The 17711-nt window shown below is 37.6% G+C and overlaps 1 protein-coding gene across 2 annotated transcripts in view; it reads left to right on the top strand.

The window, feature by feature from the left end:
- Window positions 1–17711, top strand: part of LOC114657963 (transient receptor potential cation channel subfamily V member 6-like) — a 109424-nt gene that overhangs the window by 69728 nt on the left and 21985 nt on the right. For both annotated transcript variants that reach the window (XM_051932088.1, XM_028809954.2), the window contains 2 exons: window positions 14984–15070; window positions 15265–15341. In XM_051932088.1, the coding sequence (XP_051788048.1) occupies window positions 14984–15070; window positions 15265–15341 (164 nt within the window). The remainder of the gene's footprint in view (window positions 1–14983; window positions 15071–15264; window positions 15342–17711) is intronic.

Below are 17711 nucleotides of genomic sequence, written 5' to 3'. Positions count from 1 at the left end.
TCAAGGAGATTGGTTCCAGAGTCCAAGCTGTGCGTCAAGGTGAGTCCGACTATATCTAGCCGGAACCTCTCAACTTCGCGCACTAGCTCAGGCTCCTTCCCCTTCAGAGAGGTGACATTCCACGTCCCAAGAGCCAGCTTCTGTAGCCGAGGATCGGACCGCCAAGGTCCCCGCCTTCGGCCACCACCCAACTCACACTGCACCCGACCCCCTTGGCCCCTCCCATAGGTGGTGAGCCCATGGGAAGGGGGACCCACGTTGCCTCTTCGGGCTGTGCCCGGCCGAGCCCCATGGGTGCAGGCCCGGCCACCAGGCGCTCGCCATCGAGCCCTACCTCCAGGCCTGGCTCCAGAGTGGGGCCCCGGTGACCCGCGTCCAGGCAAGGGAAAACGCCGTCCAAAATTGTTTTACATCATAGGAGGTTTGTTTAACCGCTCTTTGTCTCATCCCTCACCTAGGACCAGTTTGCCTTGGGTGGCCCTACCAGGGGCATAAAGCCCCGGACAACAGAGCTCCTAGGATCATTGGGACACGCAAACCCCTCCACCACGATAAGGTGGCGGCTAAAGGATGTATGTATGTGTATATATATATATATATGTATATATATGTGGATGTGTATATGTATATATATATATATATATATGTGTATATGTAGATATGTATATATATGTATATATATATGTTTATGTGTGTGTATATATTATATATATATGGAAGAGTTTGTTTACCGCAAACAATGCTACACAGACAAGATTCTACACTTCTCCAGCAACCACCCAGTATCTCATAAACGGAGCTGCGTGAAAACCCTATTCAAACGAGTGCACACTCATTGTAATACTAAGGAAACAAAAATTAATGAGAGACGCTATCTCTTCCACCTTTTCACCTCGAACGGATACTCAAAAACATTCATTAATCGGAGCCTACACAGCAGACGCCAAATGAATCAGCAAACAATTGACTTAAATCAGAACCCCCACCCCACCTGGCACTCACTCCCTTATCACCACAATGTGTCAGAAGGCACAGCGCGCATCCTGACCAAGTGGGGCATCAGAATAGCACACAAACCCACGAACAATCTGCGCACGGTCCTGTTTAATGCTAAAAACAAGCAATCGACAGCAGAAACACGAAACGCAGTTTATAGTATTCTATGCAATTCTTGCTCAGCGGTATACATAGGACAAACGTCAAAAAGAATCTCAACACGTGTACAGGAACATCGCAATGCCGTCAGAAGAAAGGACACACTATTTTTGATCTATGCACATACTAAATCGACAGGACACACATTCAACTGGGACAATGTAAAAGTAAAATTTAAGGCCAGTACTAAAAGTGCCAGAGAGTTGGCCGAGTCTTGGCTATCAGATGAAAACGCCATCAACAGACAGTTGGACATAAATCCAGGAAATGCTAACTTAAGAAGAACATGTACATAAAAAATAAACTATACAAACCCCCCCCCCCCCCGATCATACGGACTTAGTCACCCCCCCCCACTTAATGTGTTGCTATATATTGCCTTTGATTCTTGTAAGTCTAAGCATTATACTCTGATGAAGACCCCTGATAGGGGTTGAAAGCTCAGGAATAAAAACTATTTTATGATACGTGATTCTTTTTTCTCCCTTCGTGGATCTCCAGCTGCAAATACATATACTTCGGAAAGAAAGCACCGTGTAAACCTAAAGTTTATATTAAGTTCACAGACCTACAAAAGGTTGCCATTGATTTCAGGCAAGATTGCTTTTCTCCTGTACAACTATACGTTGCATTCTCAAGAGTGTGCTTGCACGGCTTGGTCATATTACAACCGGAGTGCTGAACTGACAACGTGGTATACAAACAGAACTATAACAATCGTAATAAACGAACAAAAAAACAGCGGACAACCCGTGGATTAAATAAAAAGGCTGCTTCCATTGGCGAAGCAATGAAAAAGAAAGACCTTATATGGCGTTCGTTTATAAAACAGCGGAAAAGCTGTGTTAAGGCTGCTTCACAAAAAAACAGATCCTTAACAAATTGTTATTGGTATATTTTCCCTCAATTTAAAAAGGTTTTCTTCTTAATAAAAATTATATATATATATAGATCTATATGTATATATATATATGTATATATATAGATATATAGATCTATATATATATATAGATATAGATATATATATGTATATAGAGATATAGATATATATAGATATAGATATATAGATATACATAGATAGATATATATAGATATAGATATATATACATGTGTGTATGTCTATATATATATATGTAAGCTTATAAGTACTGCCTTACTTCTCTTTAAGAAAGGAAGATGTAATGATACTTGATTGAAACGATTCCATGTCTTGGTGGGTTTGCGTAGCTTATTGTCAATATCTTTACACCTGTTTTTAAACGGGCTTTCACGAAAAAAGTTAGGGCTTTGCTACAGGATACACCCTCCACAAGTTAAAGAAGTAAAAATAAAGGTATATATTTCTGTTTTATTTAAACCTTTTAAGTTCATATGCATAGCCCCATTTGGCTGTTTTTAGTTTTTTTTTCTTTCTTCAGTAATATTTAATATCCTTAAAGAAAAAGAACATATGCATTTTACTTTTTTTGTATCTCTTTAGTAATATTTTAGTGTAAAAGGATAACCAGTATTTAAACCTTTTATGTAACTTTATAAAGTTATTTTACACAATGTTGAAAAATTAATAAGAAAGCTACATATTTTGGCAGCTGCTGCTTTAATTTTCAATGAAATGAAAAAAGCTCTCCAAGAGAAAACCTCAATGAAGAAGAAACAGTTTGCACTATCTAAAAAGGAGAAACCCTCATTTATAAAGGTTTGCTGCAGATGACTTAACTGAAAACAAATGAATAGTTCCTATGTGTATAATACATATTTATCTATTTTACTTATGCCTTTATTCCAGCAACTTGCAACATCTGAGGTACAATTTGTTACATTACTTTTGTTTTTTGCAGCACAGGCAGGTGAAGTGACTTCCTCAGGGTCACACAGTGGTGTCAGTACCAGGATGTGGTACCTGACGGTTCAAGAGGTGGATCATGCCTCTATCTGCTACAGTATGTATGTGTATATATATATATCTATATATATATATATGTATGTATGTATGTGTGTATGTATATATATATATATATATATATATATATATATATATATATGTATGTATGTATGTATGTGTGTATATATATATATATATATATATATATATATATATATATATATATATGTATATGTGTATATGTAGATATGTATATATATGTACCCTAGGTTCTTGTCTATAAGCTGGACTCATGTATAAGCTGGAGACCAAAAATCATACGAATTTTTAAAATAAAATCGTATCATAGATAAGCCGGACTCATGGATAAGCCGAACGTACTATAACCTATAACTAATAGAAGGGAGGGAGGTCAGTGGTCTCACTCGCACCCATTTAATTTCTTTAAGGGGGGAGAGAGTGTGAGATATTGGCGTCTCTCTCACTCCCCGCATGGCGCGGTTGGAGCGGCCAGAGCGCGTTCTTTCTGCTCTGGGCATCGCCGAGTCAACACGCGCGTGTAGCGGTCATTTAAATTGTGATTTTATATATAAGCATATTTAAATATATATCGCGGATTTTTTGCTGGTTCGCGGATTTCTGCGGACAATGGGTCTTTTAATTTCTGGTACATGCTTCCTCAGTTGGTTTGCCCAGTTGATTTCATACAAGGGACACTATTGGCAGATGGCTGAGAAGCTAGATTGCTTACTTTTCTCTCACTCTTGTGCTGACTATCTGTGATCCTGACGTATGGGGATTGAGCAGGGGGGCTGTTCGCACACCTAGACGATACGGACGCTTGTCTAAAAATGCTGAAAGATTATCTTCACGTTGCTATCTTTTGTAAAGCTGATTCCTGAAAAGACATGCTGCAATAACCCCATATAGCATAAATGATGTTACATTAAGATTTGATTCAGAAGGATATATACACACTGTAATACATAGAATACTAAAAAGAATGCAACAAATGGCTACTCCAAAAAATTTATCAAACAATGCTTTTGCAGGAAATGTCCTAGACCTCACAAACAATTGACATCTCCCATTCTGCCTGGTACAATCTTCCTTTTTAACGTGTCATATCAGAAATCGCAGCGCACATCCTCTCTAGATCAGGCATGAAAGTACCACATAAACTGTGAAACACTCTGCGGACAGTTCTTTTTAATGCCAAGAGCAAGAAATCTGCAGCAGAGACATGAAACACAGTATACAGTATATTATGCAGTGCCCAGCTGTATACGTAGGACAAATATCCAAAACACTCACAACAAGAACATTGCAATATTGTCAGAGGAAAGGACCCACTGTCTCTGATACATGCATATACCAAGTCTGCAGGGCACACATTTAACTAGGACACAGCACAAGTGAGATTTAAGGCAAATACAAAGAGTGGCAGAGAGCTGGCTGAATTGTGGCTATCAAATGTAAATGTCATTAACAGACATTTGGACATGAACCCAGCATATACAGATTTAAAAATAAGAACATCCAAATAATAAAAAAGACTTCAAGACTAACACCCCCTTAACCCATCCATCCATCCATTTTCCAACCCACTGAATCCGAACACACCCCCTGAACCTCCCCCTCCATACTAATCCACCCCTCTTACACCCACCTACCCCCCTTCCTCATTTACTCTATATAGTCTTGATTCCTTTAAATCTAATCATTTTCCTCTGATAATGATACCTGGCATGTGATGAAAGCTCAGTAAGGGATAAGTGATTAATTTTCTCTCTTTGTGGATTTCTATATATAAATATGCAACCTGAATCACAGACCTTCACTTCAATATCTATATAGGGCAGCACAATAGTGTGGTACTGACCTGGATGTTTCTTTCATGGAGTTTGCATGTTTGTGTAGGTTCACTCTGATTTCTTCCAATAGTCCAGAGAGACTCAGGTTTGGTAAATTGCTGTTAATAAATTGGCCCCAGTATGTGTTTGTATGGATGTGTGCATGTGTGTTCACCCAGCAATGGACTGGTGCCCTGTCTAGGGGTTGTTGTTCTGCCCAATTGTAGCTGGGCTAGGCTCCAGCACACCCAGCGACCCTGGCCTGGATCAAATGAGTTAGAAAAAGATATTAAATGACTTTGTGCCAGAGTATGATTTATAATAACTGAGTTTTATTTCAGTGTTTAAAACTCCTCTTTGACCCTATCATCTCTTGATTAACTGCAACTGTTTGTTATTCCCCTAACTTCTATTGCTTGTGTGAACAGTAGCAGAACTATCATTTATATTCTTGAGTAACTATTAACTTTCATTGTGTTACAGTTTAATTTGTGGCATATAACCAAAATATGTCAAAAAATTAAACTAGTGTAGAGGTTTAGTGATGAAACAAGCAATTACAAAGGACATACATGGCACAAAGCTGGTACAAGACAATATCTAAAAGAACCTGAAGCACTGGCATTAGTAGACCCTGACTTACACAAATGCATGGATAAACAGCAACAAAAAGCAGGTAGGAGGTTTTTCTTAAAGTATACAGGGTGTCCTAGAAAGGAATTCCCCATAAGCAACCTTGAGAAAAGTAAATTGTAACATTTAAAGAGGAATCTTGTAATACTATTCCTAGGTGACAGAGTTCAGGCAATCCAAAACAAGTTATGGGAACTCGATCCTTTAACTGTCAAGAAAGGGCAGCACACTAAACACAGCAATCAGGTAAAGTTTTTTAAGTTTCATTTAGCTTGAAGCCAACAAAAATGCATGAATTTAAGTGCCCTTTCCACTCTTGAAGCACAAAAAGTGGTTTTGTGTAGCTGTAAAAGTCGCACCGGCTCACTTACATATTTAGCTCTACAAAATGAAATGAATAGTAAACTGGTTTGCCCTGTAGGCCTTATTGTGCCCTTTTACCAGTAAAACAGATTACACAATGGCCAAAGAAATCTTTCACTTTTCCTGACCAGCAAATAAGCCAGGTTGAGAAAGTCAAACTATAATCTCTCTATTAAAAAGTGATCTTTATTTATTTTTCATAAAGTGTAATATTTTCATGATTTGCCATTCTATTGAGAAATATAGAGGGGGAATTCTAATGATAAATCTATGTGAAAGTATTTGTCAATTTTTTTTTTTTGCTTTAAAGAGTATTGAAAACAGCATTGCAATAATGATTGGTTAAATATTCTAGAATATAAAACAGCATATCTAGTTCTTTGATTAGCACAAGTTATATCAAGTTCTTTAAAATCATTTTTAAAAAGGTATCATTTGTCAAATTCTTGATAATAAAATTTGTAAGGTGAAGGTATGCAAGTGTATTTTGATTGAATCCAGTCAGGTTAATGTGTGTTAGGCTGACAAAGTAAATTTCTATATGCTTAATTTGAAGAATAAAGATGATGTGTGAATAGTAGGAAGGAAAAAGAAAAGAGGGGTATATGATTAGTCTAGTGGTTATATCAAAATATATATATATATGAGTATACATATATATATACAGTATATATATATATTGTGATAGTTGCCCGGACACCACCAGTCGGAGACCACATCTTTATAAAATGCACACGTTTATTAGCCATTAATAAACACAATTCCACCATCACACAATGCACTCAGCAATAATCACCACTATATTTGCCGCCTCTACTCCTCCAGGGAGCTTCGTCCTTCTCCCACTCCCGACTCTGGCTCTCTGACTGCAAGGAGGCGGCCCCTTTTATTCCCACCCGGATGTGCTCCAGGTGGCTGATGCTGTCCATCCGGCAGCACTTCCTGGTGTGGCGGAAGTGCTGCCCTTTGAACCGGAAGCACTCTGGGCGTCCCTGGCCGATCCCTCCGCCATCTTGCCAAGTGTGGCGGAAGTAATCACATCCGGGTCTCCTGAGGCTTAAACCGCCCCCTGGCAGTGGCCACGGTTCCCAATAGTATAAATCCTCTTTGTCCCTGTCCCGTGGTCCTCTTTTTATCCAGGGCGGCTGCCCCCTTGTGCCCCGGAAGCTATTAATGTCCCTTTCTGGTCCTTTCCAGCATCCCGGCCAGGTAATGACCGCAGTCATCTGTGACAATATATATATATCTCATCGTGCTATGTATCATAGTTTACTTTTGGTACCAATTAATTTGCAAGAATCTGAGAGAGAGGAAGCGAACCGAGTAGAAGGGGGTGGGGCCCTCCTCACTCATGCACCAGCCTCCGTTCGAATCTGTCTACCTCTCACCACGTGTTGCAGCATACCTTGCCTCCGCTTAGCTAGCGATATCTGTTTGTTCAACAGACATTATCATCTACAGATTGTTAACAAGTAATGTTTGACGTTTTTGAGAGAGAGATCAGAGCTAAGTGTGTTTTAGAGGGTAGCTGCTGAATGCCATAGATATCATAGCCACATGCTTTTCTCCCCACGCAGGGGACACTCTCCCGTTAGAGCTGAACACGATAAGATACAGTGCCAACATTTGATGTTAGAGCATACCTATCTTCTGTCGCCAGAATTATATTTTTCTTTTAAATTTATTTTTAAAGTATACCCTGTTTCACTACTACATGGGCAGAGCCGCAGGAGATAAAGTGATCAGGGGAAATTATTTGAAGTCCTCTCACTTTAACTGCATAGATTAAAAGTATTAAGGTGGGTTTAAAAAAGGTTTAGAAATTACTTAATGGATGATTCATGATATTTTGGTAATTTAATGAGCAAGAAGAAAAGGCTTATGGAAGTCTTTTATTTGACGTATATGTTCCACACAGGGGTGGCACGATGGCTCAGAGGTTGCACTGCTGACTAGCAGTAAGGGGACCAGGGGCTTGTGTCCCAGGGGCTTCTTGAGTAGAGTCTGCATGTTCTGCCTGTGTCCATATAGGTTTTGTCTGGGTACTCTAGTTTCCTCCCACAGTTCAAAGAAATGCAGGTTAGGTTTATTGCCAATGCTACATTGGCCCCCAGTATAAGTGTGTGTTCATCCTGTGATTGACTAATTCCATGTCCAGGGAAAGTTCCTGCCTTGAGCCAGACGCTTGGTGGGACAGGTGACCCTGCTATGGATAAGCAGGGTTTGGAAGATGGATTGATAAATGTTCCAGGCAGAGATCCTTTGAATGGAATTATTTTTGATGTAGCGATGTAAATACATTTCAAGAAAGGAGCATCATATTTCAAAAAGCAACAAGTAGTAAATGAAATACTTATTTCTTTAAAGTCAGTGTAAACAATGTAAACAACATGTTATGAAATGTAATTTTAGAGTGAATCATAGCACAGCTTAGGGAAGATGTAATACTCTTCCATGGTTGAAAAAAGTCCTATCAATTAAAGTGGAGCAGAAAGCAAAGTGTCTCAAAGAATAATGTATTTGAGCAGGAAAATACTGGAAACAAAGGCTGCTTAATGAAATTAAATAGGAAAAAACACTGGTGGTAGAAAATGTAAACATTATTGGATTTTTTATTAAATTGCACAGCTCAGATAGAAATGACATTTAAAAACCTGAAAATCAATTAGAAAACAGCTTTTTAAATATTTTGACAAAACAGAATACTACACAGACAACTTATAATAGTTACTTCAGGCTCCTAAGCAGTAGGGCTCAAAAACTAAACTTGTATAATGGAATTAATGAAAATTGCTAGCTCATGGTTACTATAATACCAATGGATATAATACCATTCACAAGTCCTGGGCCAGTGCTACTTTGCCTCAGAATAAATGAATCATAGATTGATGCCTCCCAGCTATGACATTTGTAAAATTCTTCTTGGCATCAAAGATGACTTGTACGTTAATGGAATTTCACTGCTTATGGTTAATAAAAGAAACTTCATTCTCACTAGGTTCTCTTATTGCAATATGTGTGCAATGAATTACTTTGATTACAGTATATACTCGCATATAAGTCAGGTCTTGAAACCCAAAAAAATTGATCATAAAATCAGACCCCGACTTAAACGCTTGTTCAACAATGCAACACTTAATTATTTTTTTTTACATACTAGGGGGCTTCACTCGCCAACCCCCGTGTTTGGTTTTCTGGATACACACTTTTAAGATTATTTTTTCTTTGAAGTGTTGCTATGTAAAAGCAATATTTGGAATCTTCATGTCCCGATATGCTGAATCTTTCAAATGAGGTCAGTGAGACATGTGTTTAATGACTTTGTACCATAATTCAGGATAGGTTTTTCTGTTTGGAATTTCAGCACAGACAAAGCGATCTACATCATCAGCAGTTAATAATTTTTTTTGCAAAGTATCCAATAAATGCATTTGAGGTAAACTCCATTTTTGAAATTCTCTGATTTAAACTTCAAATCCTTACAATATTTATATACTTCTGAAATATCACCTATGTCCATATACAGTATTCGATCTCTATTCGCCTTTTCATTATTTCTCTGAGTAATAATTTCCCTTTTTTTGTGTTAATGTGATGTTTACTTTCTTTTTTGACACTGTCGTTTTGTTCTGCTTTCATATTTTGTATCTTGCTCTGCATGTGTTTTGTGCCTACGTTTTTTTTTTGAGTCTTTTGAATTCCAGTTTTCATTATCTCTAACCTGTTCTGCATGTGTTTGGCCTTCTTGTTTTTTAACCTCTTTATGACATTTTACTTTGTTTTCTACTCTGTTTTTTATTTCTCACCTCACTTTGTCCTGCTTTTTTTTCAGTGACACCTGGTCTGTTGTGATTATTTTCCCTTTTTCGAGTAATAATTTCCATTTGTTTGTGCTACTACGATCTTTACTTTCTTTTTTTTATACAGTAATCCCTCCTCCATCGCAGGGGTTGCATTCCAGAACCCCCCACGAAAGGTGAAAATCCGCGAAGTAGAAACCATATGTTTATATGGTTATTTTTATAGTGTCATGCTTGGGTCACAGATTTGCACAGAAACACAGGAGGTTATAGAGAGACAGGAACTTTATTCAAACACTGCAAACAAGCATTTGTCTCTTTTTCAAAAGTTTAAACTGTGCTCCATGACAAGATAGAGATGACAGTTCCGTCTCACAATTAAAAGAATGCAAACATATCTTCCTCTTCAAAGGAGTGCGTGTCAGGAGCAGAGAATGTCAGAGAGAGAGAGAAATGCAAACAAATCAATAGGGCTGTTTGGCTTTTAAGTATGCGAAGCACCGCAGCACAAAGCTGTTGAAGGCAGCAGCTCACATCCCCTCCGTCAGGAGCAGAGAGAGAGAGACAGAGAAAAACAAACAATGAAAAATCAATACGTGCCCTTCGAGCTTTTAAGTATGCGAAGCACCGTGCAGCATGTCGCTTCACGAAGCAGCTGCACAAAAGGGAACAACATGAAGATAATCTTTCAGCATTTTTAAACGAGCGTCCGTATCGTCTAGGTGTGCGAACAGCCCCCCTGCTCAATCCCCCTACGTCAGGATCAGAGAATGTCAGCGCAAGAGAGAGAGAGAGAAAAGTAAGTTGGGTAGCTTCTCAGCCATCTGCCAATAGCAGATGGTGCAGACCTATAAATATCTGGGAGTGCAGCTGGATGATAAATTAGACTGGACTGCCAATACTGATGCGCTGTGCAAGAAAGGACAGAGCCGGTTATACTACCTTAGAAGGCTGGCGTCCTTCAACATCTGCAATAAGATGATGCAGATGTTCTATCAGACAGTTGTGGCGAGCGCCCTCTTCTACGCAGTGGTGTGATGGGGAGGCAGCATTAAGAGGAAAGACGCCTCACGTCTGGACAAACTGGTGAGGAAGGCAAGCTCTATTGTTGGCATGGAGCTGGACAGTTTAACATCTGTGGCAGAGCAAAGGGCGCTCAGCAGGCTCCTATCAATTATGGAGAATCCACTGCATCCACTTAATAGTATCATCTCCAGACAGAAGAGCAGCTTCAGCGACAGACTGCTGTCACTGTCCTGCTCCACTGACAGATTGAGGAGATCGTTTCTCCCCCAAACTATGCGACTCTTTAATTCCACCCAGAGGGGTAAACGTTAACATTCAACATTATACATAGTTATTGTCTGTTTTTCTGTTTTTCACCTGCATTGTTATCATTCTTTAATTTAATATTATTTATTGTATCAGTATGCTGCTGCTGAAGAATGTGAATTTCCCATTGGGATTAATAAAGTATCTATCTATCTATCTATCTATCTATCTATCTATCTATCTATCTATCTATCTATCTATCTATCTATCTATCTATCTATCTATCTATCTATCTATCTATCTATCTATCTATCTATCTATCTATCTATCTATCTATCTATCTAATAGCATCCCTTGTATGAAATCAACTGGGCAAACCAACTGAGGAAGCATGTACCAGAAATTAAAAGACCCATTGTCCGCAGAAACCCGCGAAGCAGCGAAAAATCTGCGATATATATTTAAATATGCTTACATATAAAATCCGCAATAGAGTGAAGCCGCGAAAGACGAAGCGCCATATAGCAAGGGATCACTGTACTTTCTAATTTTCCTACTTTCATATTCTGTACCTTTCTCCACATGTGTATCGCGCCAATTTTTTTTTTTTTTGATCCTTTCGAATTCCACTGCTTTCATAATCTCTAACCTACTGTGCATGTGTATAGTGCCAACGTTTATGAACATCTTTATGAAGTTCTACTTTGTCTTTTACTCTGTCTTTTAATTCTGAGCCCGATTCGATGTGCTTTGTTTCAACTCCACTTGTTACAGGCTGATAATTACTTTCCTTATTTTCTGAATTTGCACCTAGATTATTTTTTCTTTTTTGCTCTTTTTTCTTTCCAACGCTTTTGAGTCTCTTTTCTCCGGGCTGCTTTCTTCTTCGCTTAGTCATTGACGTTTCATTTATAACGTATTGTTCTTATACACTTTATATGCTCTGAGACCCTGGATCTGTGTGTGCTCAAATCCTTCACATGACTGAATGTTTTGCTGTCCGTTGTCTTATTTGATATTGGTTGTAAGTAGAGTGTGTCTTACAAGAATCTTATGTTCTTCATCATTGCAAGACGGTCCTGGGTCAATCTCTTGGCACAATGTCTCATATTTAAGGTCCCCGCGAGATGCTCTGTGGCCATTTCCTTTCGTCTCGCAGGTCTTTTAAGTGTCTTCCATGATCTTAATGTGAAGATCACGTCTCAACGCCCTAGTGTTTCTCTCCAGGATTTTTTTTATAATAGAGAGATTCTTGCCTCCTCCAATCTTGTACCAGTTTCTCAGACACATAGAATTTTGTTGCAGCAGTGCAGTTACCAATTTCTTTCGTCATTTCAATGACTTTTAATTTAAAATCGGCTTCATATTTTCTTCTGATTGAACACTTCATCATAGATAAGGGATACTCTTACGATAAAGGTGTATGAGGGTGTAAGATACAAAAAACACAAAACAGTGCAAACATAGCTTCGGAATAGTTTGGGTATTACCGTGTGGTCACTTAGGCACAGTACATTGAAAAAAAAGACAATGTGTTCCATGGTTACTCTCTCAGGTGGTCGTTAGCATATCATAATCTCTTAGACCAATAGCGTGAGTTTTCCACATTCGACTTATACGACCGACATTACAAAATACCGGAAATAATATTGTAAAATCAAGCCCTGATTTATCCGAGAGAAAATTTAAATGTGAGTATATACAGTAAGTTAGGAAAACCAGACACTGTTGCAAATTCCCTTTTTATGTTGGCAAAAACATATTGTTTTATGTATGTACACCCACACCATACAGTAACAGAGCCTCGTCAGTCAGTTAATGGCTTTCAGCACAGTAGGCATGACAGAGCTGAAGCTTGGCTGAGATATTCCTGACTTTTCAGCCAGGTCCCTGAGAAGTGAAAACAGGTAGCCTATTTAAACTGACGAAAAACCAAAAAGTTCTAAAGTACAAATATTCAGCATTGACCCTCTTCTAAGGAAGCTAAAATACAGTCTGTGCACCATAATTATCATTTTTAAGGTGTAATATGTTTGTCACGTCAACGCACATTCAAATAACAACTCGCTGATGTGAATCATATAGCGCTGGAGTCATCATGGTTTGTCTGCATTTCCCTGCTTTATCAAGAATTTAGTTATTTCTCACTTTCTCTGAAATGTTGGTTATGCATGGGTCGGTATCCGTCAATAAGGGCGCGCACATAAAGGCGACCTTCAAAAGGGCGACCTAAATTGGGCGCGGCGAATAAAAGCGCACATAAATAAAAGCAATCTTCAAAAGGGCGACCTCAATTGAGCGCCGAATAAAGGCGCGCGCAAATAAAGGCGAGCTTCAAAAGGACGACCTCAATTGAGTGCCGAATAAATGCACGCACAAATAAAGGAGCGCTTCAAAAGGATGACATCAATTGAACGCCGAATAACTGCGCGCATAAATAAAGGAGTGCTTCAAAAGGGTGACGTCAATTGGGCGCAGCAAATAAAGGCAAACACAACAAAATTACAGAAAATTTATTAGATAAAGGCAATGATTGAACGTATAAAAAGGTGAAAGCAAGAATATTAAAACATCCAATTAATTAATGCATGAACTTCTAACGAACTATTTCTAAAGCTCTCTATATTTCGTTGTTTTCAAAATTACAGAAAATTAGATTAAGGCAATGACTGAATGTATAAAAAGGTGAAAGCAAGTTACACTTGAAGCTGTAGATTATGTGCAATGCCACGTAGATATTCGAGATGCGGTCTATTAGCATAATCAAGGACAATTAATTTAATTAGCTCCGAAGGTCATCCTTTTGAAGCTCGCCTTTATTTACGCGCGCCTTTATTCGGCGCTCAATTGAGGTCGTCCTTTTGAAGCTTGCCTTTATTTACGCGCGCCTTTATTCGGCGCTCAACTGAGGTCGCCCTTTTGAAGATCGCTTTTATTTATGTGCGCTTTTATTCTCCGCGCCCAATTGAGGTCGCCCTTTTGAAGGTCGCCTTTTTGTGCGCGCCCTTATTGAATAGAATCGCATGGGTCAGAGTTCTCCTGTCAAGTTTTCTTTTATAAATCCTGACTTTTGCATGGAAGGTTGTGTACATACATTACAGGCCTCTTTTTGTGCATATGCAAATTTTATAAATCTGACCCCTGGTGATTATACATATTGTTCTTCTAAAGCACTAAACACACATGCAGGACATACATAACACAATGGCAAGTGCAGAACCTCTCCTGCTGCTATTGTGGTTGTCTTTTTCACTCTCTCTGTCCTTTGGAAATGTGAGAATGAGTGCTGCCCTGTGCCATTCTCTTGTTGCCCATGCCTCATCAAATATCCTCACACCACCACCCTTTCATTTGAATACTAGGACACTTATCTGCTAAGGTTCCATTAATTTGTAAGGTTCAAATCACACCTGAAATTTAGCTATTTCAGTCTGGTATGTGATCAACCATTAATTTATTTAAGTCTTTGTTGTTGCTACTTCTGGGCCTGCAAAAGTTTTAAAATTATCCTGGCTGCACTCACTGATTTTTTTATTTTTTTTATCTGGGAATGGTTTCCTAGGATAAACATATTAAGTTTATTGTCATATATTTTAATGTAATACCAGAACTTTGACAGGCAGTATTCATGGTAAGTCATGCATTATGTCATGTCTTTTGAAGTTTACAGTAATCTGCCTTGTTAAGGTGTGCTCCTTTGGTTTTTTTTTTTATTTACTTTGCAGAATCTGATTTTTTTTCATTGTTTCCCATCTTTTTAGTATTCATTTTCTCACTTAAACTTTTACTGCCATTAAAATTAAACTGAATTGAATAGATTCAGATTAAACACCACAGCTACACACTGATTTATTTTATTTAGAAAAATACCCATCTTTCATTTAACCTGCTTGTCTAGTTCACATTTGAGAGATGCGAAAACCATGAACAAATGACAGCCTACTTAAGAATCTCAATTAATAAGACACTGATGTTTGCCATTAAACTTATGACTATGCTGAACACAATGTTTCATTTATCTTCAGGAAAGTTACATCACCTACAGTGATCATCTCAGACTGGTTGGTGAAATGATTAGCCTAATTGGTGCAGTGGTTATCCTTCTATTAGAGGTAGGTGTTTCTCTATTCAAGCCACTTTGTGTAATTTAGAATTCTTTAGCTTTTTTTAAACTCAGCTTTAATTTAAAGTGTATCTTAACATCAGACACAGAAACAACATTGAGAGGCATTTGTACTGAAGTTAAAGTTTACCAATTGTGTCTCATTTCCAAGTAACTGAATTAATTTTTTGCTCTATTTTCAAGATCCCAGATATACTGAGAGTTGGACCTACAAAATATTTTGGGCAGACGGTTTTGGGAGGTCCATTTCATGTTATCATGTGAGTTTATTTATTTTATTTTACCTTTTTCCACTTATTATATTGTACTGACTGGGCTGTATCAGTAAGCTTGTGTAGTAAAGATGTAAAGACTACATATATCACTGTCTAAAGAGTAACATGGAAAAATGATTTGCCTAAATAGAAAGAAGGATCTGCATGTTGAAGCCTTATAAACTAACTATTGCAGAAATCCCTCAATTTAATAATCTATGAATTCATTTTCTGAATGCAATTTTCCTAATAGTGTCCCAAAAAGCCAGATTCTGGGGATAGGGAACCCCAGACAGACTGTCTATTGTAAAGATAATTTAGACTCGACAAGCTAATTGAATGTTTTTGGACAGTAAAAATTAACCTTTGAAAGCATGCAAGAACATGAAAATTTCTCCAAATAGAAAGACAAAAAGTTGAGAATTATGGGTTAAGGTAATGAACACTTCTTTTTTGTTGAATTCTCCCATTTAAAAATGTTAAATGAAATATATAAAAGAAATGTGATTTCCTTCCAAGAAGACAATACAGTCTGTCACAACACCATAGAAGACACTCCAGTCGGAGGTGGAAGATATGATTTTTATTTCCAGAGATGCTTTAGAAAAAAGCATGTCATAAATAAAACAATCTTTTGAAATGCCGAAACGTGAATACAGTACATCCAATTGGTTTATAATATACACAGTATAACATCAACAGTAGTATTTTTCATGAAGCATTTTACAGATTTCTGGTATTAAGTTATAAATACCAAATCAGATAAAATTTCTTTTATTTGACACATACATATTATACATACAGTACAATATGTAATGAAATGCTTAGAGCGTGCCTGAAATGTTTGAACTACCTCATGTTTCTTCTAATAACGCATGAGAGTGTAAGTTTCTCACGAGGATCCACTAAAGCTATAGAGAATAGTAATGTATTTCTTATTTGAAGACTATAAGAAAAAAACTAATACAGTATATCTGGCTTTTTCAATGTACTTTGTTGTGATCATCCAGTTCTTATTATTAGATTAATAATAAGATGAATTCCTTTTAGTTGGTAACAATACTTTATAACAGAACACAACTTAATAAAAAATAAAATACAATACTTTGCTTCAAAAGCAATCTATGAAACTCAGCATTCAACCACCATTCAAACAGCAGAGATTTATGACTAGAGAGTCCCATCTAAAATTGTTCTTTGTATAGGACGGAATAGCATGTTAAAATTGTCGAGCACTGGCCCCTCGCATTTACTTTAGGATATTATTAATCAGTTCTTACTGAATGGATTTTTTCCAATTTGGAACAGTGCTTTACAAATGAGTTAGAGATGGTGTATTGGGATTCTTCCAGTTGAGTCTTTTTGTAAGTAACATTCTGTCTGAAACTGACTTTTCACACCACACTTTCATTCCATTTGGTATTACTCCAATTATTGCTGTCAAAATATTAGCAGTGATTTTAACTGAGACTCAAGAGATATACAATTTCTTTTTTCCGAAAATAGTTGTAGTAGTAAGGTGATGAACCATGTTAGCCATTATGGATGCAATGAGAAGTGAAGCACTGCAGTGAGAACTGAAGAGATTACAACATGCAAGCTTTCGAGGCAGCTCAGGCCCCTTCTTCAGGCAAATGAAATCTAAATGTAGCAACTCATCAGTTAATGGCTTCCACTACAGTTAACATGATGGTCTGAAGCTTAGCTGAGATATTATTAACCTGTTGGTCAGTTCCTGTGAAGTGATAACATAGACTATATAAACTGACAAAAACCCAGAAAAGTTCTTCAATGTAATTGTGCTGTATTGGTCCACTTAAAAGGGAACTAAAATAGTCTGTATATCATAATTATCACTTTTTAGGTGTAATATATTTGTCACATCAATGCACATTCTAATAATGGCTTGGTGATATTATTTATCATACATGTGAGTTGTCATTTAGAAAGTCTGGCTGCATTTCCCTGCTTTACTGAGGATGTAATAATTTCCTAGTTTCTCCAAAACATTTCATGCAGATGGAGCAGAGTTGCTGTAAATACACACACCTACCCCAGTCAAGTTTTCTTTATTAAATCCAGACATTTGTGTAGGAAGCTATGTACGCATATTTCAAGCCTCTTTTTGTGTGTACACAAGTTTAATAAATCTGATGCCAGTTCTCTACAATCGCAAACAATGTGAGAAACGATAAAAAAAAAAGAATAGAAAAAAAATCTAATTTGACTTGTGTCACATAATACACTTCTTTTATCCAGATTCTAGTTCAAAATGTATAAAACAGGTGCTTTTTTTGCTTATGTATTGTTAAATAGTTACTTCCTGAATTATTAGCTCATGCACAACCAGTAAACCCAAAGACTAATGAGAGACTA

This window comes from Erpetoichthys calabaricus, chromosome 9 (genome assembly GCF_900747795.2).
Source record: "Erpetoichthys calabaricus chromosome 9, fErpCal1.3, whole genome shotgun sequence".
Lineage (NCBI taxonomy): Eukaryota > Metazoa > Chordata > Cladistia > Polypteriformes > Polypteridae > Erpetoichthys > Erpetoichthys calabaricus.
Note: the sequence above shows the minus strand (reverse complement) of the source record. Positions and strands in the feature narration are given on the sequence as shown.